The 23,450-nt window shown below is 42.1% G+C and overlaps 1 protein-coding gene and 1 pseudogene across 1 annotated transcript; both read right to left on the minus strand.

Moving 5' to 3' along the window:
• Window positions 1-259: 259 nt before the first annotated feature.
• On the minus strand, window positions 260-2,717 carry LRRC10 (leucine rich repeat containing 10). Its single transcript, XM_077168129.1, has one exon. The coding sequence runs from the start codon at window positions 2,601-2,603 to the stop codon at window positions 1,764-1,766; it is 840 nt and encodes a 279-aa protein (XP_077024244.1). The 5' UTR covers window positions 2,604-2,717; the 3' UTR covers window positions 260-1,763.
• A 6,543-nt stretch (window positions 2,718-9,260) lies between these two features.
• LOC143690188 (phosphatidylinositol N-acetylglucosaminyltransferase subunit Y-like) lies at window positions 9,261-9,479 on the minus strand (annotated as a pseudogene).
• Between the last annotated feature and the right edge of the window lie 13,971 nt (window positions 9,480-23,450).

Here is a 23,450-nt window from a genome sequence, read left to right on the forward strand (position 1 = left end):
AAAATAGTTTGCTGTGGAATGATATTTTAGAACCAAATTTTGCTGAGTTAAGATTCTTTTATGGCAAGAGTACTTTTAAAAAATACAGTGTTTTAGTTAAGACGACACTTTCTGTGCCCTTGTTTGCTGAAAAGGATTAAACATATATGGGATTGTGTTATTAAATCATGCACTGACAGCAATTTCTTTTTTTCTTTTTATTTATTTATTTTTATTAATTAAAAAAATTAACAAACAAAACATTTAGAAATCATTCCATTCGATATATATAATCAGTAATTCTTAATATCATCACATAGTTGCATATTCATCATTTCTTAGTACATTTGCATCGATTTAGAAAAAGAAATAAAAAGACAACAGAAAAAGAAATAAAATGATAATAGAGGAAAAAAAACTATACGTACCATACCCCTTACCTCTCGCTTTCATTTACCACTATTTCAAACTGAATTTATTTTAACATTTGTTCCCCCTATTATTTATTTTTATTCCATATGTTCTACTCTTCTGTTGATATAGTAGCCAAAAGGAGCATCAGACATAAGGTTTTCACATTCACAGAGTCTCATTGTGAAAGCTATATCATTGTGACAGCAATTTCTTTGAAGTTAACATTTTCACAAGAATAAGAAAAGATTACAATGCACATCTTACAAAAAATAATGGCCAAAATACCCACTTTTATACACTAACTGCCAAAAAGTCCTATCCAAAACAAAAATCAAAACACAAATCAGAATGAAGGCAGAGACAGTGAGGCTAAAGAGGCAGAAAATTCCTATATATACTGCAATCTGCAATTCAAATTTCTAAATGCTTTTTTTCAAGTGAACAGATTTCTCACCTAATATCTTTAAGCTAATATGGTGGAAATACGGTGTTCCTTCATGAAGGGGATTCAGTTCGGTTCTGGTTTGTTAATGTGAAAAGAACAGCAGGACTGTGCTCCAGGGAGGTTGGTGGGAATCACAACTAGGCTTGAACTTAAAGAGACGGCATCGCTGAAGACGATCCACTTTCCAGATGACTTGTAATGTTGTTAGTGACAGCAAACAGTTGGCAGTAGCCTGTGGGTCAAGCCTTTTAGGGAAAACAAGCTAGATCAGTGTGGACCACTGTCAAGTCTAAAATAGCAGCTCAATCTGCCAAGAGGCATTCTCCATCAGTTCTCAGCAGGCCCTAAACTCCTGGGAAAATGCTTCATATTAAGCCTTTGCAACTACAACAAGAAGATTTTTTTCTGTTAGTCTGACTAACAAGGTAGAAATGTCCTTTTGAGGGACCTGAATTAGTAACAGTAATCTTAAACCGTTTATGGTCTTAACAAAGAAAGTATGTCCGGAGAAGGGCTGGAAACAGGCCACCTGAATTTTTAGGTAAGTTCTGTAACAAATAACTTATTTGCGGAGCTCAGCAGCCCCATGATCGGAAGAAGCCAAAGTATCCCAGCCCTTCTTGTTCTTCAATATCTCAAAATACCTGCTTGGAGAGGCTGACTTTCTTACAGAGACGTTGTGATCTCTCTAGGCTGTCATGCCACCGATATCATACAACTTTCCTTTGGGAGAGATGCTATTGGTCAGACTTCTTTTTTCTTCTTTTTCAGTGTGATTTACAACATTTCACCCTGCTCTCCATCATCCCCTGTGAACAGAATCACTCCAAATGGCCCAGAGCTATCCTTTTCACTCAAATGGATAGGCCTCCAAAAGATGCTGGAGTTGGTTGCGTCCTTGGCGTTGACCAAAAACCAAAGCTCCTCAGGAGCTGGTAGCAGCAAAGGAAGGAGGCAGGGCAGGTGCCAGTGGCTCCTGGATTTCCTCCTCGGCCAATGCATAGCGCCTGGCTTTTCTGGGGTCAGGTTCTGGCGTCTCCTCTGCCCATCTTCCCACGCGGCGCACGCCTTTGGCCACTTTGGGTGCATTCCTGCAAGGATTATGGTCATAGATGACCAGCTTCAGACTTGACAGGTGGGCCAGGCTGGGAAAGTAACGGATGCTATTCCGGTCCACATCGATCACCTCCAGGAAGGGCATGTGAAGCAGCACAGGGGGGAAGTCGGTGAGCAGGTTGCCGGAGAGCCAGATGGTCCTCAGCTCCCGCAGACGCTGAAGCTGGCGTGGCAGCCGACGCAGAGCATTCGAGCCTGCGTGCAGAGTCTTGAGGAGACTCAACTCGCAGACCACGTCTGGCAGCCGAGTCAGACAGTTGGCCTCGATCCATAGGGTCCGAAGGTTCTGGAGCAGGCTCAGCTCATCGGGGAGATTGCAGAGCTTGTTGTTGCCAAGATAGAGGATGCAGAGCTGCTTCAAGGTACACACCACCTGGGGCAGAGCCTTGAAGTTGTTGAAATCCAGGGCCAGGATCTGCAGGTTCTGCAGCTGTCCCAGCTCTGGAGGTAGGCTGTTGAGGTGGTTGTCACTCAGGTAGAGCTTGACCAGCTCCCTGAAGGAGCACACGTGCACGGGGAAGTGGCAAAGCTGGTACCCACTGAGATCTACCATCTTGTCCAGCGGCATCTCCTGGAGGTTGCCAACCACATAGTTCTGGCAGCAGTCAGCAGGGATGAAGGCCGCAAGGGCCCTGATGCTGTTCCCCATGTAGAGACCAGAGGCATGGCCAGCCCCAGCCCACCAACCAACGGGGCAGCTCTGCTGACTGCTCGGGGGCCTGTCCTACTCTCCCACTATAACCTGGGCTTTGCATGACAACAGCCAGTCACTTCAACAGAGAAAAGTGCTCCTGATAGCTACTTGAGTGTCTGGTGACAGGCCCGACAGACGGACAGGGTCCAGGAGGCCAGGTCTGACTCACATCCGTGCCTCCAGGCACCTAAGCCCCAATCCCCTTTATCAACTTTTTTTTTTTCATTTAAAGCTGAAAATAACTTCACTGCCTTTCCCGATGTTGATTAAACATCAAGGTATTATATAAAGGTGTAAAACAAGAAAGTGAAAAACACCCATAGTCCTACCACCCAGAGACAAATATACTATCAACATTTTAATGTATGTCCTCCCAGCCTTTTTGCTATAAACCATCAATTTGTTTAAAAAAATTGTTTTTATTTACTCTGTTTAAGAGCCTTATTTTTATAATGTATCAAAGACATATTTTTATGTTAGCAGATATCTAGATTATTTTAAATACCTCCATGGTATTCCAGTATATGCATGTACTATAATTTAAACAGTTCTCTGTGGGAAGGGCTGGCATAGCATTTAACTTCCTCCAATGCCTTCACTGCCCAATTGCTTATACCAGACTGGACAGAGTGATGGACCAAAGAGGAGCATTGCACATGAATGGTGATTTTATAGAGCTACTTGGCAATGCAGCATCATTCCCCACCTGCTTTCTCCTCACAAGATCACGACTGAAGCCAGTGTACTTCTCGGATTTTTTACACATTCAATGTCAAGTGCTATTATCTTGAGTCCTCTTATTGCTTTGCTTATTTGTACTGTAACAACCGGCCTCTCAAGAGGTTCTGTTCTCTACCTCTATATTTAGCACCATCAGAGGTGCCCACAAATGTCATGAAGCAGCTGCCTTGATGTCATCCCTACAAATGAATTTAAAAAATATTTTTATTGATAAAACTTAACATACAAACATACAAACATTCCATACATAGTGTATAATTGACGGCTCACAATATCATCACACAGTTGTGTATTCATCACCATGATCATTTTTTGAACATATGCATCTCTCCAGCAAAAGAAATAAAAAAGAAAAAAGAAAAAACTCATACATACCATACCCCTTATCCCTCCCTCTCATTGACCACTAGTATTTCCATCTAAAATAACTAGGTTATTTTAACCTTTGTTCCCCCTATTATTTGCTTATTTTTCTACATTTTTTACTCATCTGTCCATACCCTAGATAAAAGGAGCCTCAGACACATGGTTTCCTAGAAATGAATTTAATAACGATTGCCAATAGTTGTCATTTATTGTGCATCTGCTAAAAACTAAGCACTGTCAGGTGTTTTACACATATATCTCTTCTCACAACACCTGCCAGATATTTTTTATCCCCATTTTTCAGATGCAAAAACTGAGGTTCAGAAAGTCTTAACAATAACATCAAATATGTATTGAGTAACCTACTACATTTTTGTTTGTTTGCTTTTTTTTTTTTGCATGTGCAGGCACCAGGAATCAACCCAGGTCTCCAGCATGGCAGGTAAGAACTCTGCCTGCTGAGCCACCGTGGCCCACTTGAGCACCAACTACATTTTAAGTGCATGGAAATCCAGTGGCTGACATGATAGTAAGGGCCCTGTTCTCATGGAGTTACAATTCTTTCGGGGCAGAGGAGTCCCCTCCTGGAGTTAAGACCCCCATTCCCACAACTTCCCATACCATTTTAACATCTGGCCCCTAAATAAGAATAGGCAGGTAAGGACAACCAGACACTTGAGGAAGCACTCTTCATGAAACAGTTCTAAGAAAAGAAATCAAGAGAGAAAAGGAGAGGGTAGAAGAAAATCATAATATTACAAAATCATCAGTGAGTTAATTATAGCACCTGTGTGCTGGCTACGGTTCTAAACACGCTCAACCCTCACAACAACCCTTAAGTGTCAGGACAATTACTATTTCCTTTTTATGTATCAGGCTATTGGGGTGCAAGGAGGTTATGTAACTAGAAGGAGCCAGTAGGAGCAGGGCCACGATTTGAGCCCCAGGTTGTCTTGCTCCCTGTTCAGTGTCGTGAATACTCTGCCTCCTTTTGGGTAATAGAGCATCTATGAGAAGGAGAGGATGCTATTTTTAAAAAATAAAATGTTCTAAGAACTAGAAAGCACTCAGAAATTAAAAAAAAAAAAAAAAATTAAAAAGTACAATAGAAAGTTTGAGAAACCCTCACTGAAAGCCGAGAAAATCTACTAGGAAATGAAACAAAAAGATATAAGTATGAAAAACAAGGCTAGGAGGAATTAAAACATTGTGAGATCAAAGTAGGATTTGCCCCATCCAAGTAATGAGTTCCAGGAAGAATGAGGAAAACAGAAGGGAGACAATTACGAAAGAAGAAAAAAAAATTGGGCGACCGAATTAGATGAGTTCCTTGATCTAAAAGGCCTGTGATCTTGCTAGAACAATAAATGAAATAGACCAGGACATATCTTTGTAAAATTCAGGGTACCAGAATTTAAGAGACTATCTTAAAAGATTCTAGACAGAAGACTACATACAACAGGTAAAGAGTTGGAAATCAGAACGGCATTAGACTTCTAGACAGCACAACAGGAAACTATAAAATAATGGAGGAGTGTCTTCAGATTCTAAGGTAAAATAATTTCCAACATAGAAGTCCATCAGAGCCCATCAGAGCCCATCAGAGCATCAGTGAAGTAGGATGTAGAATAAAGACTTTTTCAAGCATATAAGTTCTCAAAAACCATTAATGGGTAAGGATTATTTCTATTACATACTAATAATTGTTCACTGAAATGAAAGGAAAGCAGTTCTTAAAAACAGGACTCTTACTAGGTAACATTTGGTTGACTTGGTTCTATTATGTACTTAAAAGTAAGGGTGGAAAGGAAAGAAGTGGAGGAAAGAGAGTGAAGGAACAGATTATGCATTTCCTACCTCTACCCCCAACTTCTTTCTCATTGTGGGTCCCTGTGCCAGTTTGAAGCTATTACGTACCCCAGAAAAGCCATGCGCTTTAATCCTCATTCAGTATTGCTGGATGCGATCTTTCTGATTGTTTCCATGGAGCTGTGACCCATCCAATTGTGCATGGTAACTTTTGATTAGATGGTTTCCATGGAGACATGTCTCCACCCATCCAAGGTGGGGTTGCTTACTGGAGTCCTTTAAGGGGGAACCATTTTGGAAAAAGCTACAGAGCTTACAAAGCCCACACAGCCAGAGACCTTTGGAGATGAAGAAGGAAAATGCCCAGCGGGGAGCTTCATGAAACAAGAAACTGGGAGAGAAAGCTATCAGATGTCGCCATGTGCCTTTCCAGCTGACAGAGGTGTTCAGGACCCATCAGCCTTTCTTGAATCAAGGTATCTTTCCCTCGACGCCTTATTTGGACATTTTCATGACCTTAGAACTATGAACTTGCAACTTACTAAATTCCCGTTTTAAATGCCATTCCGTTTCCGGTATATTGTATTCTGGCAGCATAGCAAACTAAAATAGTCCCCAAACCATAGGGGACTCATAGGTCAGGCCTCAGTTGGGCAGAAAGAAGTTTTAAATGGGAGGAGACAGTAAAATTTTGATGTAGACTTCATTGAATTTTTTAATACCTTACAGTGTCAATAATACAACATGAGCTCCTATGGCTGCTGGCACAGGGATGCAGCTCTCTTTGCTGCTTGCCCCTTTCCCAACCCACACCTGCCCTCTCTCCTTGCCTCCTTTTGTAATCATTCTTTTCTCTCCTCTGCTCCCTGCTCTTTCAGGGAGAATTAAACACACCTGGCCCTTCTGGGGTCTTCTTCCAAAATTGTTATCCCAACTTGAGTAGTAAAAACCCAAAGCAGGGCAGGCCACGGTGGCTCAGCAGGCAGGGTTCTCACCTGCCATGCTGGAGACCCTGGTTCATTTCTGGTGCCTGCCCATGCAAAAAAAACAAACAAAAAAATCCAAAGCAGAAGGGAAGCCTCTTGAGGGCACTGCCCTGGGTGGCGGAAGAAACCAGGGAGTTCAGTTTGAGGCAAATTTTGACAACCTCTTATGTAAGTGATCCTTGTTATGCAACAGATGTTTTCCCCTTTCAGGAGATCCTTTCTGTCTTCCTTCTTTCTGTCTCTGGATTACAACACCAGGGTCTCCCGGAGTTTCCCCACACATCCTTATATTTTACCACTGAAGCAGATGCACAGCCCTGGGGTTGCTGAGGAAGGCTCAGCCTGTGGGAGTTGAAACAATTTAATCCTTTCTCATGGGTTTTACCTACAATGGGGATTCGTTCTGCCTTCACATCTCATGTGTCTTCATCAGATTTAAAGCAAGTAAAATGTCCCTTGGAAAGCATTGTGGGTTATAGATTAGTCATTATTGTGATTGGTTAATTGACCCAACCCATGGTATTGACAGGCCGTATTTTGACTGGCAAAGGGGACAGCCTATTGGTACAATGACTTCTCAGAGTCTCACATGAGCCTCTTCCCTAAGCCAGCATTGCTAGGAGGATGGCAATCTCAGATGTCCTCAGATGTCCATTAACACATAAAACAAATACCATGTGATCCCTATGGGAAACTCAACCCAGTTTACCACATAGGCAAAGTTTTCCAGAGCCCAGAGAGCTCTATACAGGCTTATTTAAGAAACCCAAAGAAGATGTGCAGGTCTTAATTCAGCCAAGAACCGAAGGTGATTAAGGGCCCTGAAAAGGGGTGATGGACTGGTGGTCTGTGTATGAAAAGGCAGTAGTTTCAACACGAGAGATGGGGAAAGCTGCCTGCTCTTTGCAGTGACCTGTTCCTACGCGATTTCCAAAGGTCTGTGTGTTCACAGTCCTGCGCTACTCAGGATATGTAGGGCTGAGATCTTGAGGCTTCAGGAAAAGACACTGATCTTTTCTATACCTAAGTCCACTGATGTCCATCCCCACTGGTCTCTCCATTGTGCCCTCACTGGCCCCCACCCTACCCATTTCCTACAAGGTGCCACAACACCTCCTTTTGGGGACACCAACTCCAAGAGGCCCACCTTACAGGGAAGCCCTAAATCTAGAGGATCTTCCTAAAGTAACAAGCTAAGTCACTCCCCACTTCTAGCCTCAGTGGCAGCTTTCTGATTCCCCACAGAACGAAGCCCAGATTCCCTAACGAGCTTACAAGGTCCTCCTGCATCTGGCCGTTGCCTGTCTCTCCAGCCCAACAGCTGTTCCCATCGTCCTCATTCTCTGGCCTCCTCCCACACTGATCCTCTGGGTTCCTGGGATGTACCAACCCTCTTCTCCTTCAGGGCCTTCCCACATGTACCCCCTCTGCCTGGAATGCTCTCTCCCCACCCTCTGCCCCTCTCTTTACTGACTGGCATTGGCTCCTTCTGATCTGTTATGTCCCAACTTACAAGTCATATCCTTCTCAGTCTGCGTCATGTACATGATGACATCATGGGCTGTAAATACTTCTCTCTATAGACATCAGTTGATGGCCAGGCCCCCACCCCCACCCCCCAGACCATAATCTCAAAGCCAGAGTTCTGCTGGAACTTGCTCACTGCAGTATCCCTTGGTCTCTATTTCAGTACCTGGCCCCTGGGAGGCCCTCACAAGTATAAACGCATGAGCTGATATGAATTTGCTAGTGAATTAGGCATAGATTTTCAGAAATGAGATCATTTTTATCTCTCCTTTTGAACCTGGGTCTCCCACATGTAAGGCGAGGATTCTATCACTGAACCACCCATGGACCTGAGATTATTTTTAAAATGCTAAAGATGACACTAAATACAGGAAAGAACACAGATTTAATTTATTCTCCACCAGTCGATACTGCTATAGATAGTACCTTTTGTAAGAAGCTTGAGTTTTACAGTTTTGTTTGTGTGATATTTAATACACATGTAGTTTCTATAATGTGCTAATATTATAAATGTAACTTTTATTGGGAAAAGGGGAGTAGAGAGGGATAGCTTCAGATATAGAATAATCAATGATGGTTACCTTTCTGGCAGGTATTTTAATCCTAAATTTTTTGGGGGGAGTGGGAAGAATCACATCTTATTTTATTATCAATGTATGCATTTGATGCCAAAGAAATTAAGGTAATTTTCTAAACTCAAAACTTTCGCAACTACATGAAACTTCCATTTAGTGGAAGGTTTATGTAACAGTAGTTCAAAAGCATTTTTCTAAAACTGTTCTAGTACTGCTCCTTTGAAATTATTTTAGTCATCCCTAAATTCACCAAAAAGCTTGAATTTCAACAAACAAAATTTCAAATGACTAACTTCTAGAAAGTGAGACGAGAAATAGTCATCAACTGATTGGGGCTTTTAATCCCTAACAAGACACTTTGCCGAAATGTGTCCTCTGAGACAGCAGTTGTTATAAATTAGAACCTTCAAATAACAAGGCAGAACACGAGTACAATAATAGAAGCTTTTGCAGCTTAAGCATTCCATAGGCCCATGCCTGACAGATGCAAGGCAAAGCATCTTCCTGCAAAGGAAATGGCCTCCAGTATTTCCATCTTGTTGAGCTTTCAGAGATAGCTGCCCAAGACATATCATTATTACATGTACACCATCTTGGCTCTGGTTGCGTTAATTATGTCTGAAGAGTTTTTAACACCCATCTAAGTCCAAAGGTGGAAAAACACATAAACTGGTATAGTAATCGGCAAGAGCAGAGTATAAAAGCACAGGCTGGTTGTGCTAGTGCAGCCCTGGGGGAAGTTTTCTTCAAAAAGTGGCTGAATAGAACAGTCCTGCTAAAGAGACCAGTGGAATAAGAACACTCAACTTAGGAAGAGACAGAGGCATTCTTCCCCACTTACTACCCACCACCCCGACTTTTAAAAAGGTATAGAGCACTAGCAGAATTTAATCATTGTGTTTCTTTAAATTATGATCTGATGCTGTTGCATTTCTTCTTGTTTCTTAGTTTGATGTGTCGTATCCTAGCTGCCTGTGGTATCGTGTTAGGAATGCCATCAATTTGGGGGATACGTTATTTCAACTCTTCATTGATCAATGTATGGGTTGACGCTTTATACCTGAGCGTCTTCTCGCAGAGCGGGCACACCAACAACTCCTGCAGGGTTCCTCTCCCCTCCTTTACCAATCCGCCACCCTGCGTAGACCCGACGCTTGCAGCCACCTACAGAGCACCGCGGAGGGCGGCTTGAGTGCGGAGGACGGCGTGGGTGCGCCCCGCAGCGCTGGGGCGAGCCTGCCACACGCCCGGCTCAGCTGCGTCCCGCAGTTGCCACCGCACCTCGCCAGCTGCCCTGGGTCCGACGCAGCCCCGCAGGCCAGACCCCACCCTCCCATCATAACTTTTTTTTTTTTTTTTAACTTTTTTTATTAATTAAAAAAATTAACAAACACAACATTAAGATATCATTCCATTCTACATATACAATCAGTAATTCTTAATATCATCACATAGTTGCATATTCATCATTTCTTAGAACATTTGCATCGATTTACAAAAAGAAGTAAAAAGACAACAGAAAAAGAAAGAAAATGATAATAGAGAAAAAAAAAACTATACGTACCATACCCCTTACCCCTCGCTTTCATTTACCACTATTTCAAACTGAATTTATTTTAACATTTTTTCCCCCTATTATTTATTTTTATTCCATATGTTCTACTCTTCTGTTGATATAGTAGCTAAAAGGAGCATCAGACACAAGGTTTTCACATTCACAGAGTCTCACTGTGAAAGCTATATCATTGTTCAATCATCATCAAGGAACATGGCTACTGGAACACAGCTCTACATTTTCAGGCAGTTCCCATCATAACTTTTTAATTTTTAAATACGAAATGCTTCTAGGCCTATACCCATAAAATCTATACATTTGGAGTAAATCCAGGGTTAGGCCCAAGAAAAATAGTTTTTCTTTTATTAACTCCAGGGTCATTACTAGTTCAAGGTTTTCTTATACTCTTATCATTCAGCGTTATGGTAAATACCACTGCTATGGGAAATGGGATGCCTTTTCCTCTTCTTTTCACTAAGAAAAACGAAACAAGTCTCCAGATGTTGTGCTAGCATCTTTTCCCTCAGCCCTGAGAATGTTCCATCAGCCCAAAAGCTGTGTGTATATATTTGTGTGTGGTATGCATGTATGCACACACATGGGGCATATGTTTTAAAGCATTTGTATGCATGCATATGTTGTATGTATGTGTGGCATGTGTGTGTATAGTCCCCTGAACATCGTCCCCTTAACATCGTTTCATGCCTCAGCTGAAAGGCACCTTCTCGAAGCGGGCCTCCTTGACCCTCCTATTTAAACCAGACTGTCCCCATACCCCATTTTAGCCAGCACCACAATTTGTGATTGTTTTATTTATTTGGTAGTTGTCTTGCTCCACCTCCTGGCATGTAAGCTCCCTGAGGTCAGGGACTGTGCCTCCCCGTTCCCGTTGTTGTGTTCTTAGCACTAACCACAGCGCCTTCAGATGAAGTGGGCATTAATTTGTTCAGCAAATAAGCAGTGAACAAAGGACAAAGTTCCCTGACCCCCTGGAGGGTTTGAGTGAATGTATGAACAGCTTACGTATTACTCTCAGTTTGGTAATGTAAACTCAACCTGCTAGTGGCTGGTGATTTACAATATACATTTATGAATAAAATTTTTTTCCATGATTGATTATCATTGAGGTAAAGCAGAGTGGTTCTAAGAAGGATTCACGTAATTTAGTCAATGCATTTAAGATATACACAGGGTTGGAAAAATCCAAGAAGAAAATCACAATTGCTTTTGTAAGCTATAGGATAAGCTCCATTTTGTATTTTCCTGGACTCGGTGCTGAGGAGGGAACTGAGGGTTTCACCTACGAGTCTGACCTGCCACTGTGAAAGCCTGCTGAGCCTGCTCTAAGTGTCCAAAACTGAATTCCAGAGACGTCTCCCAAAATATTCCGTGAAGTTCGTTAGGTTCTCTTTCAATGTTGAATGGCTGGGATCTGTTCACCAGCAATTCTTGTTCTCAGACATTTGTTCTGAGAAAAGGGGGCTTCAAAAGTGAGCGGTAAATGAAACATGAGCCCCTGAGGGAGTTCCATTGACTCACAGGGCTGAATGCTGGGGGGAAATGAACTGAAGTGGGAGCGGTGGATTTTAGAGACCTGTGTGTGAGCCGAAGAAGCCGAGGTCAGGGATGTGAGCCTTGAGCGGCGTCTGCTTCACGATCCCTGGGAACCAGCTAGGAGAGGGGTTGTGATCTCTGAAGCTGGATTTCTCGATGCCCTGGATAGTAGGCCTCGCCAGTGTTTTCAGCCAAAGGCCATCTCAGTGACCGTCTGCTCCCTACTTCCCCAAGGTAGGATTGCCACCGGAATACGGATCAGTGCCTCCTCCCACACTGGAGTGCTTTCATGGCTGTCAGCTTTAATGCAGCCTTGTAGGTAGGTCATCCCAATTCACCAGCCTCTGCCAGCGTTCTTCGTTGGTGGCTATTTTGCACCCTGAGGGAACATTTGGCATCTGAAGCGACTTTTTATTGTCACACTGAAAGGGTGCTCCCGGCACCTAGAGGGTAGATTCCAGGGATACAGCTAGACACTCCACAGGAAAGCACCCACCCTGCCCCAGCCCCCCTCTGACAAAGAGTTATGTGTAGCAATAGTGCCAAGGCTCAGAAATTCTGGGCTATACTAATGCCAGCCAGTCTCCCCTTGAGAAAATGCTGCATGGTAATCATAAAATGGACCCATGAATATTTTATCTTCTGGACTGGAGTGCCTTTTTTTTTTTTTTTTTTTTTAGTATTACTGAAGATTTTCTTTCAAGTTAATAAAGTGGAGTGGTATGAAATAGAAATAACCATAACCTGTATTTAACTATGTTTTCAAGAATTTCTTTTGTAGTAGTAGTATTCCTAGATGTTCCGATAAGTAAAAGGTTGATAATATAAACATGGCTTTAGGTTTGGATCTATGAAATTTGAACCATTAGTTTTGCAAAGAGTTTGCAAAGTCTCTTGTAAGTTATTTTGTTTTCTTTGGCAGGGGGAGGGGGTGGCAGATCTGGTAACGCATTTTTTTTTAACTCTCTTATTGCATAGTATAACATATATACAAAGCAAATAAACAAAAAAGCAATAGTTTCCAAAGCACTCTTCAACAAGTAGTTACAGGACAGATCCCAGAGTTTGTTATGAGCCTCTCATATTTTTCCTTCTAGCTGCTCCAGAATGTAGGAAGCTAGAGGATTTAAATATTTTTTTTATCAGCACAATAGACTTTTTCCCCTTTTTTTGTGAAAAATAATGTATACACAAAAAAGCAATAAATTTCAAAGCACTGCACCACAATTAGTTGTAAATATATTTCAGAGTTTGACATGGGTTGCAATTCCATAATTTTTCTTTTTTACTTCTAGCTGCTCTAAGATACTGGAGACTAAATTAATGATTCAGCATTCATATTCATTTGTTAAATCCTATCTTCACTGAATAACTGCACCATTACCTTTAGTCTTTCCATCCCTCTCTGTAGGGGTGTTTGGGCTATGACCATACTAGATTTTTCATATTGGAAGGTCTGTCACTAATATGGGATAGTGATGTTCTGGAGAGGCTGGACTAGGTTTCAGTACATATCTGGACCAGGGACCCATGTGGAGGTTGCAGGTTTCTGGAAAGTTACTCTAGTGCCTGGAACCCTTGTGGAATCTTATAAATTGCCCTAGTTGTTCTTTAGGATTGGCTGGAATGGTCCTGGTTGGGGGTTGGCAGGTTATGATAGGTATCAAGGTCTTCCTGAAGCTTGAGTAAGAGCAACCTCCAGAGTAGTCTCTCTACTCTATTTGAACTCTCTCTGCAACTGATCCTTTATTAGTTTGGTAATGCATTTTCCAATAGAACCAATACTATGAATGGTAATATCCCAGGTCAGTCCACAAAAGTTGGCTTAATCCATAGGACAACAGAAATGTGGTAAAGATAGAGTGATTTTGGTCTTTACTGTGCATCAAACATTTTTATGAGGAAATGGAACATGAGCTGCAGCCCAAGCATCAGAAGCTCAGTAGCTAGAAGTGATGTTGGAGGATGTAGAAGTGACTAAACTGCGGCAGCCTGGAGGTGGGCACGCTGCTGCCTAAATACAACCAGGGTTCAGCGAGGAAGAAAGGGAAGGCTAGGGAGGAAACCAACAGGACCAGCCACTGGAATGTCTGGGGATGGCATTTTAGTTCTGCCGTTTGTTGGCTGTATAGCCCTGGGGAGATTGCTCAGTCTCTTTGGAAGTCTTTCTACAGTTGTCAAATGAGGGCAATTGTAATGTCATGGTGAAGATTAAATGACAAAGCAAATGTCTGAAACACCAAAGGAGCTGGATACCTGTCTACCTCCTATCCCCTCCCCCAAGCTTTCTGTCTTACTGATACTTGTTTGGTACCACCTCACGTCTTTAAGGGATGTCAATATTTGCTCAGCTATGGTCATCTCCGGTACATCAACAACCTGCCAATACACAACCTTCTGGAATTGATGGAACGATCTCACAACTTTGGGAGACTAACGGTATAGAAAAGAGCCTGGTTTGTAAAGACTGCCCACTGAGTAAGAGCCATGAACCTGGTCGTGGTGGCTTTGGTGTGCTTTCAGATCAGTTTAGGCAGCAAGAGGTGAGGAAACCTTGGCCCAGCCTGAAGATTTGACATCATCACTCCGTAACTGTTGCCTCTCATTCACCACATGCACTACTGGGCTGGCACAGGTATGAGATAAACTGAAATTGGGGATGGAACTGAAACCTTGAGCTCATCCCTCTTTTTTTTTTTTGCTCCTCCCTCTTTGTCTTCTCAGAATTTTTTTTCTCTTTTGTCCAATTTAAGTTCATCAGGCATCATCTCTGAGAAGCAGGAACCCTGGAGGAGTTCATGAAAGACCACCAGCCAGAAGTTTTTACTCGGACATATCTGCCATGTTTCCTTCAGAAAGCATGTTTACATGTCAAGATGACGAAAGAACACTTATGTGATCACATGAATGTCACTAAGTTGGGGATGAGGGGACATCTGGCTCTGAAAAACCACAAACTGATCTGGACTTCTCAGGACCTAAGCCAAGTTGTTTCCTTCTTGTTAGAGAGCCTTTTTTCCCATTTATTTTTGGAAGAAGCAGTGACATTGGCTGAGCATTTCCCCATCTTGGGTGTTTTTCAGACTAGCAGGATTCCATTTGAATGCTTACCGAATACTACCCAGTTAGAGCCACGTTGATGGGGAGGTGTGGTTATGTAGAAAGGGTCCTGGACTTGGATTCTGAAGACCTGTTCTTGAAATCATTGCTATGCGACCTTGGGTAAGTTGTTTAAGTTATCATGTTCTCCTTTCTCTCGTTTGGAAACAAGAGGGTTGGATCAGGTGGTCCCAGTTACCCTATTGGACCAATGCCAAACTTTCTCGGTTCCACTGTCTCCTGCACCTCCTCCTCCCACCATGACATAGAACATAAAATAAGTCATTAGGTCTCCCAAGCAGATATTTGCATCCTTACAGGGTGAAAAAAAGCTTTTTATTGACCTTGAGTGGTGTTCTTTGAAATGTTGACAAAATGCTATTGATTGAGCAGCACCTTACAATGTCTTACATCCCATTTCTGGGCACAGAAAGCTACATCACGCTGCATCCCCCCCCACCTGGGGAATGAGCTGGCATCATATAAATCTTTTGGGAAATGCTTTGGAATGCAATCCGCAAACTTGCAGAAAATGAGCCTTAAGTCAGGCCAACGAATAGAAGTGGCTTGATCTTCACTGGGTCTGCCTTGGGACACAGCGGGCTTTCTCCTTTCTCAGAAGCACAGCCCTGGGAAGAATGCATTTCTCTAAAAATAGGGTAGTTGGAGGCATTGCTGCACCAGCAGATAAAGAATCTTCCCAGCGGCTTTGGGACAGGCCAACTGATAAAGCTTTCTTCTCCGGGTGCCCCAGATTACTCACAGCTGTTTCCCAAGTCCTACGGGCCCTTGGGATGCTGGCCTCGTGCCACAAGTCAGGTGCTTTTCATCAAACACCACACATGAAACAGGAGTTAGCTTAATCAGCTTCAAAGCCTTGCCTGACCTCCAGAAAGGATTAGAAAGGGCAAGCAAACCCGAAATGTAACCACATTCCAAAACCCCAGTGATCTCCTCATCTCGTTTCATATGTGTATGTTCTTTTCTTTTTTAATTATATCAAAAGTTGGAGTTTTCCTTTCATGAGAAGTTGGGGGATAGTATAAACTTACGGTTAGAGAAGTGTGCTCTGGAGCCAGACTTCCTAGGTCTGAAGCCTGTTGGTGTTACTTCTTAGCTTTTTAATGGCTAGCAGGGAAGGTCATTAAACCCCTCTGCCTTGGTTTTCTAGTTTGGGAAACACAGATAGCAGCAGTACCTTCATTAATGAGTTGTCATGAGGATTAAATAAAATAATCATGGAAGTCTTGTAGAACAGAAACTGGTACATAGTAAACACTTGATAAATGTTGGTTATGATGCTTGGATTAGGATGGATTTGTTTTATTTTTCTCTTTAAAATCTATGCTTTTTTATTTAGAGAAGTGATAGAATTACAGAAAAATCATGCATAAAATTCATATGCCACCCTGTCATCAATACCCTGCATTAGCGTGGTACATTTGTTACAGTTCATGAAAGCATTTTTGTAATTGCACTATTAACTGTAGTTCATCCTTTAAAATAGGGTTCACTGTGTTTATACAGTCCTTTTTTTTCTTTTAATTTTTATTCTACTAACATTTATAGAACTTAAAATTTCCCTTTTAATCACATTCACATATATAATTCAGTAAAGTTAATTAAGTTCACAATGTTGTGCTACCGTCACCACCATCCATTACCAAAACTTTACGATCAACTCAAATAGAAACTCTGTACAATTTAAGCATTAACTCCTCATTCCCTACACCCACTCCAGATCCCGGTAACCTGTATTCTAGATTCTTACTCTATAAATTTACTTATTCTAATTAATTCATATCAGTGAGCTCGTAGAATATTTGTCCTTTTGTGTCGGCTTATTTCACTCAACGTGATGTCTTCAAAGTTCCTCTATGTTGTCACGTGTATCAGAACTTCATTCTTTTAATGGCTGAATAATATTCCTTTATGTGCATATACTACATTTTGCTTATTCATTCATTGCTTGATGGACCCTTGGGTTGTTTCCATCTTTGGACAATGACACTATGTACACTGGTGTGCAAATATCTGTTCATGTCCCTGTTTTCAGTTCTTTTGGGTATGTATCTAGAAGTAGGATTTCTAAGTCATATGGTAATTTTGTTTAACTTTTTGAGGGACTGCCAAAATGTTTTCCACTGTGGCTGCACCAATTTATGTTCTCACAAATAACGTATGAGGGTTCCTTTTTCTCTACATCCTCTGCAACATTTATTTTCCGTTGTTTTTTTTTTAATAGCCATTGTAGCAGGTATGAAGTAGACAGAGTTAGTTTTTATTAATAAGAGCAGACTGCATGCTACTCACCATGCTGAGGATTTTATCTGCTTTCCCATTTGAATACCACTAGTGTAGTTAAGTAGACACCAGCATTATCCTCCATTTATAGATGAGGGGGCTACAGCCCAGAGAGGTTGAATTGACTTACCCAGGGTCACCCAGCTTAGAATTTCAACACTTAACCCTTTGTGACACTACCTTCTAATTGCCATGTGCACCCTTGGTTTGTAAATTAGATTTGCATGGTTACCGTCTTCACTAACCATTCCCTGGTTAGGCAAGATGACCTTGTTGGTGTCAGTTGCACCCAAAACCTGACACATCAAAAATGATTATGTTCAACTTGAGTTCACATGTTTCTGTTTTATTCTTCTGATAGTTCATCCAGTCTCTGGGCTTTGCACATGCCGTTGCACTCTTCCCCATCTTTTCACTTGGCTAGCTCCCTGTCAGCCTTCAGGTCTTGGCTTAACGGTACTCACTTTGGGGAAACTTCTGGGTTAGGCATCTCCCTTGCTCCCCTGGCATCCTGTCTATTTCCCCTCTGTAACTCTTATCATCTTGCTTTGTAATTTTATGTTCACGAGTCTGGCTGCCCTACTAGGCTAGGCCCGTGATGGCAGGACCCTATTGGTTTTGCTCACTATTGTATGCCCAACTATGTTAGTTTGCAAGCTGCCAGAATGCAATACACCAGAACTGGAATGGCTTTTAGAAAGGGAATTTAATAAGTTACAAGTTTACAGTCAGTTCTAAGCCTATAAAAATGTCCAAACTAAGGCATCCAAGGAAAGATAACTTAATTCAAGGACGTCAGTGGGTCAGGAACACGTTTGCCAGCTGGGTAGTCACATGGCTGGTGGCTAGTGGTCCCTTGTTCCTGGACTCCGTTGCTTGCAGCTTCTGTTCCTATGGGGGTTACTCACTTTGCTTCTCCGGGGCTGGCTTTCATCTCTTGGCTTCCCTTGACTGTCTCAGGTTCTGGCTTGCTTAACATCTCATGGCAATGTCTGCTGTGCTCCAAGCATCTCCAAACATCTTTGTGCCTGTTCTCTACATGTTGGCATCTGTGTCAGTTCTGCTCTGAAATTTCTGTCAGCTCCGTCATTTCTGACTCTCTCCAAATCTTTCCTCTTTTAAAGGATCCCACTAAACTAATCAAAACCCACCTGGAATGTCACACCCACAATTGGACGTGTCACATCTCCAGGTAATAATCTAATCAAAAGATTCCAAACTACAGTACTGAATCAAGATTAAAGGAAATGGCTGCCCTCACAAGATTGAATCAGGATTAAAACATGGCTTTTCAAACCAACACACCAACCCACAGGATAATTGGTACCTTATATGGGCTTGATGAATATTACTGGAATGAATAATTGAATGAATGGACAGGAGGGACTGGTACTGGGCTGCGAACCTGCTCTGCTCATTGAGTTTGGTCCCTTTTTCTTTCAGACCCAGGACTCTCAGCATCGGCATCCCACCTCAGGAATTCACTGTGATGTTTGTCCAACTTCTGGTTCGTTCTGCCTACTGTATCAGTGAGGTATGCATAAGGAATGACTTGGTTGGAAGTATCTTAATGCTTGAGCAGATTCCTGGGCGATAAAGCCCTTCTCCTCAATTCACCCAGGGCACGTGCCCCAAATGGGCTTCATCTACTATGTGGTCTCTGTATTCTTCAAGGGGATCCCAAGACAACTTCCCAGGGTCTTACCTGGGGACAAATAAGTTGGAACATGCTGTTTTGGCCATATTGTTTGTTAAAATGTCAAAATACTTCCCGCTGGTTGGCAAATAGCTGTTTCCCGGAGCCCACTGCGTGCTCTTCCCACTGCTCCAGCTTCCCTGGCCCCTCTCCTGGGACTTCCCACAACCCAGGAAATAAAGCGGTAACACCCAGTGTGGCAGGACACCCCCAGATCGCTATCTCAGCACCATGGCTGGCATCATACTGGTTTGGTCTGGGTTTTTACCCAATGGGAATATTACCCCTGGTATAGTCCTTTCTGTACTTTTGGAAAATGGCACAAGGAAGACAGAAGAGAGGTGAAGAGAATTGGGAGGGGGTCTCAGGAAGTCTCCCTGCTCCCTGGTGCTTGGATGGTACTAAGAGGCTGCAAGAATTTGGACATTCCTGATAAGTAGCATGTTGTTTACATGTGTTCTCCAGCTTCCATTGCATTGACAATTGCTCCACACCTTCCTTCATAGTGTGTGTATGGATAAATTTACTAATAATAACAACTACCATTTACTGAGCTCTTACTACATGCTTGATACTCGGCTAAATGTCCATTTAACCCTCCCAACAACTCTGCAAGGCAGGGACTATAGTTATCCTCATTTTCAGATGAGGAAACAGGCCTTGAAGGATTAAATAGTGTCCAGGCCAAAGAGGTAGTAAGTGGCAGAGTTGAGAGTCCATATGACTCCAGAGGCCACAACCCCCCAGGGCTATGTCTGATGGTGAGTACCTTAATATTAAAGTAGAGGAACAGAGGCTTCTGGCAAGTAGGGAGTAGGGGCCTTCTGCAGGATAGAGTGCAGAAAAGTGAAAAAGATTCATGGAGAGGGCTGCCACATGGCCATGTTGTCTGGTGGCCAGAGGAAAACTTCCCAGGAATCCTAGGAACTGTGGATGGCTGCCCCTGGGGCTCTCCATGCCCTGAGCTGGGACAGTTGTGCTGCCAACTTCTGCAAGAAGAAAATCAACCCCAAAGCCCCAAATGCTCTCCCTGGGACACCTGATCCCAGTGCAGTGCACTGGGACAGCCCTGTGACCTCTCCTGAGATTTCATGTCCACACTCAGTCTCTATATTAGTCATGACTCTCTGGGAAGCATACTGGGGCAGGCTGGGACATTACAGACTCCTGGCATGAACTCTGGGTCAGACTGCTCCTGGACGTCAAGGCAGATACCTGTTGCTTTTACATTTGTGGAAATCAAAAATAGTATAAATCACACACTTAAGGGTAGAAAATTTCCGGAGGAAAATAGATCTTTAGGAATATTCTTTAATGAAGGATTTATATTATGCCTTGATTAAAATTATGAGAAAAAATTTGCACTGGAGAAGAAAAGATAAGGTTGGAAGGAAGGCATGTTAAAATGCTAACAGTAGTTTTGTTAATGGATGATTTATTTTTCTTTCCAAATTTTCCTAAATATTAGGTAATGTGCTTACTTTTATAAAGAAAAATATGTTTTAACAATTCCCCTTTTTCCTTTGGGGATGGCTTAAATCTATCTTGAGGAATTAGAAAGGGATTAGGTGACCATGTGTCTTAGTTTCCCAAAACTCCTGTGACAAATACCATACAATGGGTTGGCTTCAAAACAAGAATTTATTGGCTCCCGGTTGCAGAGGCTGGAAGGCTTGCTTCCTCCTGGGGGTGTAGCATTCTGGTTGGCCAGCAATCCTTTGGTTCCTTAGATTTCCTGTCATGACCATATCCTCTCCTTTCTCCTCCACGTTCCACTGACTTCCAGCTTCCAGCTCCTCCCCATAGCTTTCTGTCTTTCGGTTTGAATTTCTTCTGCTTACAAAGGACTCCAGAAATCTGGATTAAGGCCCAACCTCATTCAGTTGGGCCACATCTTAACTAAAATGACATTTTTTTTTTCAGTACATGGTACGGAAATTGAACCCGGGTCTCCTACATGGAAGGCAAGCATTCTACCACAGAAATACCCATGCACCCAAAAATAACATTTTTGAGAGCTCTCATTTACGATGAGTTCATACCGGATCAAGACAAAGAATGTATCTAAATTAGGGGACATAATTCAATCCAACACACCCCAGATAAAATCAATCTCCTGTCTTTGTGACCTTGAATAAATCAATCTACCTGCTCTAACTCAATTTGCTCTATTGTCAAGTGGGAAAATCTACTTCATAGGGCTGGTGTGAACATTAACTGAGAAAATCTGGTAAAATTCTTAATACAAATCTGGCTTAGTGTTAGTGATCACAGAGTGACCACAGAAGACCCCGGTCCATTATTCCACGGGACACCATGAATCCCACATTATATCACCTGGCTGTGCTAGGTAGGTAGTTATGAGTAGAAGGTAGAAATGCCAATTCGCTGCTTACTGATCTCTATGTTTATACCATGTGTTGTGAAAGAAATTGGCTTTAGAATGAGAAGTGATTTGTTTTTCTCTAGCAGTAATAGAAGCTCATCTTGTAGCTCCCAGAAAAAATTGATTCCAATCTTTCCTTTCCAGTTCCTACTGGCAAGGAGGGCAGTCATTCTGTCTTCGATATGGACTGGAAAACTCCTGGGTATTGTGGGAATGGAGAAGATAAAAGTGAATGGCATGGGGCACTGTGATGGTGGCTCAGCAGCAGAGTTCTTTCCTCCCATGCTGAAGACCTGGGTTCGATTCCCTGTGCCCACCTGAAAAAAAAAATGAATGGGACTGATACTTGGATATGGGGAGAGGTGGAGGGATATTTTATTTTCTGTTGTACTTGTTCCTGAGTTCTGAATGCAATGTGGAAAGAAGGTGGGCACCTGTATTAGTTAAGTTCCTAGACAGTTTAACCCAACAATATGGCTTCATTCTCTGTAATGTATGGCTTCATTCTTTCTCTGAAAGCATGACTCTATGCTTTCTCCTCTCCTGACTTCTCTAAGTTCAGATGTGTATGTGCCTTGAGTAGTCTGACATCTTTACTTGGGTGCAATTTAATATATACAAAATTAAACTCTTTAATTCATGGTTTTTCTGCAAACCTACAACTTTTATTAAAAAAATCAAATACTAAAAAAAAATAACTAGCTGAAGAGTCTATATAGATGTGCTTTATTACATATAGGGAATTGGTCTCTATAGCAATTTTGTTGGGAAGGTTGTTTTTTTCTCATAATGAATAGGTGAATGATATTTTTCAAATTATTTCATAATCTATTGTGATGGCTATCTATGCTTTCCCTCCTTTAGTTAGCTAACAGGGTAGATTTCAAATTTTGAATTTTAAATGTTAACTTGCATTCCTGTTGACCAATATCTCTTGACCATGATGTCTTATCCTTGTCATATGTTGGTGGATCAATATGTCTATATTCTGTTAAGGATTTTGTGAACATTCTCCTGAAGTATATTGGTCTGCAGTTTTATTTCTGTGTGATATCTTTGCCAGGTTTGGTATCAGGGTAATACTGGTGCCCTACACTTATTGTGAAGTGTTTCTTTTTGCTCTGCTTTCTGAAAGAGGATAGGGATGGTGTTTTTCTTCTTTCAAGTTCATAGAAGTCATCAGGAAAGCCATCTGAGTTCGAAGTTGACTATGTGGGGATGATTTCATCATTAGTTTCATTTCTTTGGCAAAAATGTAACTTTTTTAAAAACTAAGAACAAAAGCTCTTTATACTTTTTGTCCCACTGCATCCCAACCTTCTCATCCTCCTGTCTTCTCCATGTCAGAAAACAGCACCACGAAACACCCAGTTGTTTGAAGGGAAATTTAGGATCCATTCTCGATTATTCCTTTTCCCTCATCCACTACATCCAGTTCACCAATTGGCTTTATCTCTGAAACATAGCCTGCCTCTTGCCCCAACCCCAACTTCATCTCCATTGCCATAGTCCAGTTCAGGTCATGGATTTCTCTCCAGACCACTCTTCACATAGCAGCAACACGATGCATTAACAAGGTAAGTCAGATAACAGACACTGGCAAAGAAACCTCCTATGGCTTTTCATTGTACCTAGAATAAAATCCACACCCCAATTCTGGACTGCAAGGCCTTTGTGACTTCCTTCCCACTACCACCGCCAACCTTTAACTCAGACACGCAAGCTTCATTCCTCCTCATCAGATACGCATCAAGGAGCAAGATTCTGGAGGGTCTTGTTTTGAGCCTGGGATGACATTTGCCCTGGCACAATTCTGATGTGGCTTGGTCTAGGGTAATCAGGGGTATCAGTTGGGAGGAATGACAAGATGATGATGAGCTCTTGGTGAAGAACCATTGTTTTTCTTTCTTCTAACAGGAAGGCTTTTAAAATAAAACGAATGGATCAAATTACTGAAAAGGGATTCCCTACCTCAAGGCCTTTGCATTCACTGTTTATATATATATATATATATATATATACCTGCAAGGCTTGCCTTTTCTTACTTTACATCTTTGCTTCAAAGTTCCCTTCTCCCTCCCTGTGTAGAACATGACATCCAGGGGTGAAAGTCTCCCTGGCAATGTGGGATACAACTCCCAGGGATGAACCTGGCCCTGGTATTGTGGGATTGACAATGCCTTCCTGACTAAAAGGGGGAAAAG

Source organism: Tamandua tetradactyla, chromosome 7 (assembly GCF_023851605.1).
Source record: "Tamandua tetradactyla isolate mTamTet1 chromosome 7, mTamTet1.pri, whole genome shotgun sequence".
Lineage (NCBI taxonomy): Eukaryota > Metazoa > Chordata > Mammalia > Pilosa > Myrmecophagidae > Tamandua > Tamandua tetradactyla.

Excerpts from the sequence above, each read along its gene's own strand:
- LRRC10 (XM_077168129.1), bottom strand. The coding sequence starts at position 2,603 with ATGGGGAACAGCATCAGGGCCCTTGCGGCCTTCATCCCTGCTGACTGC.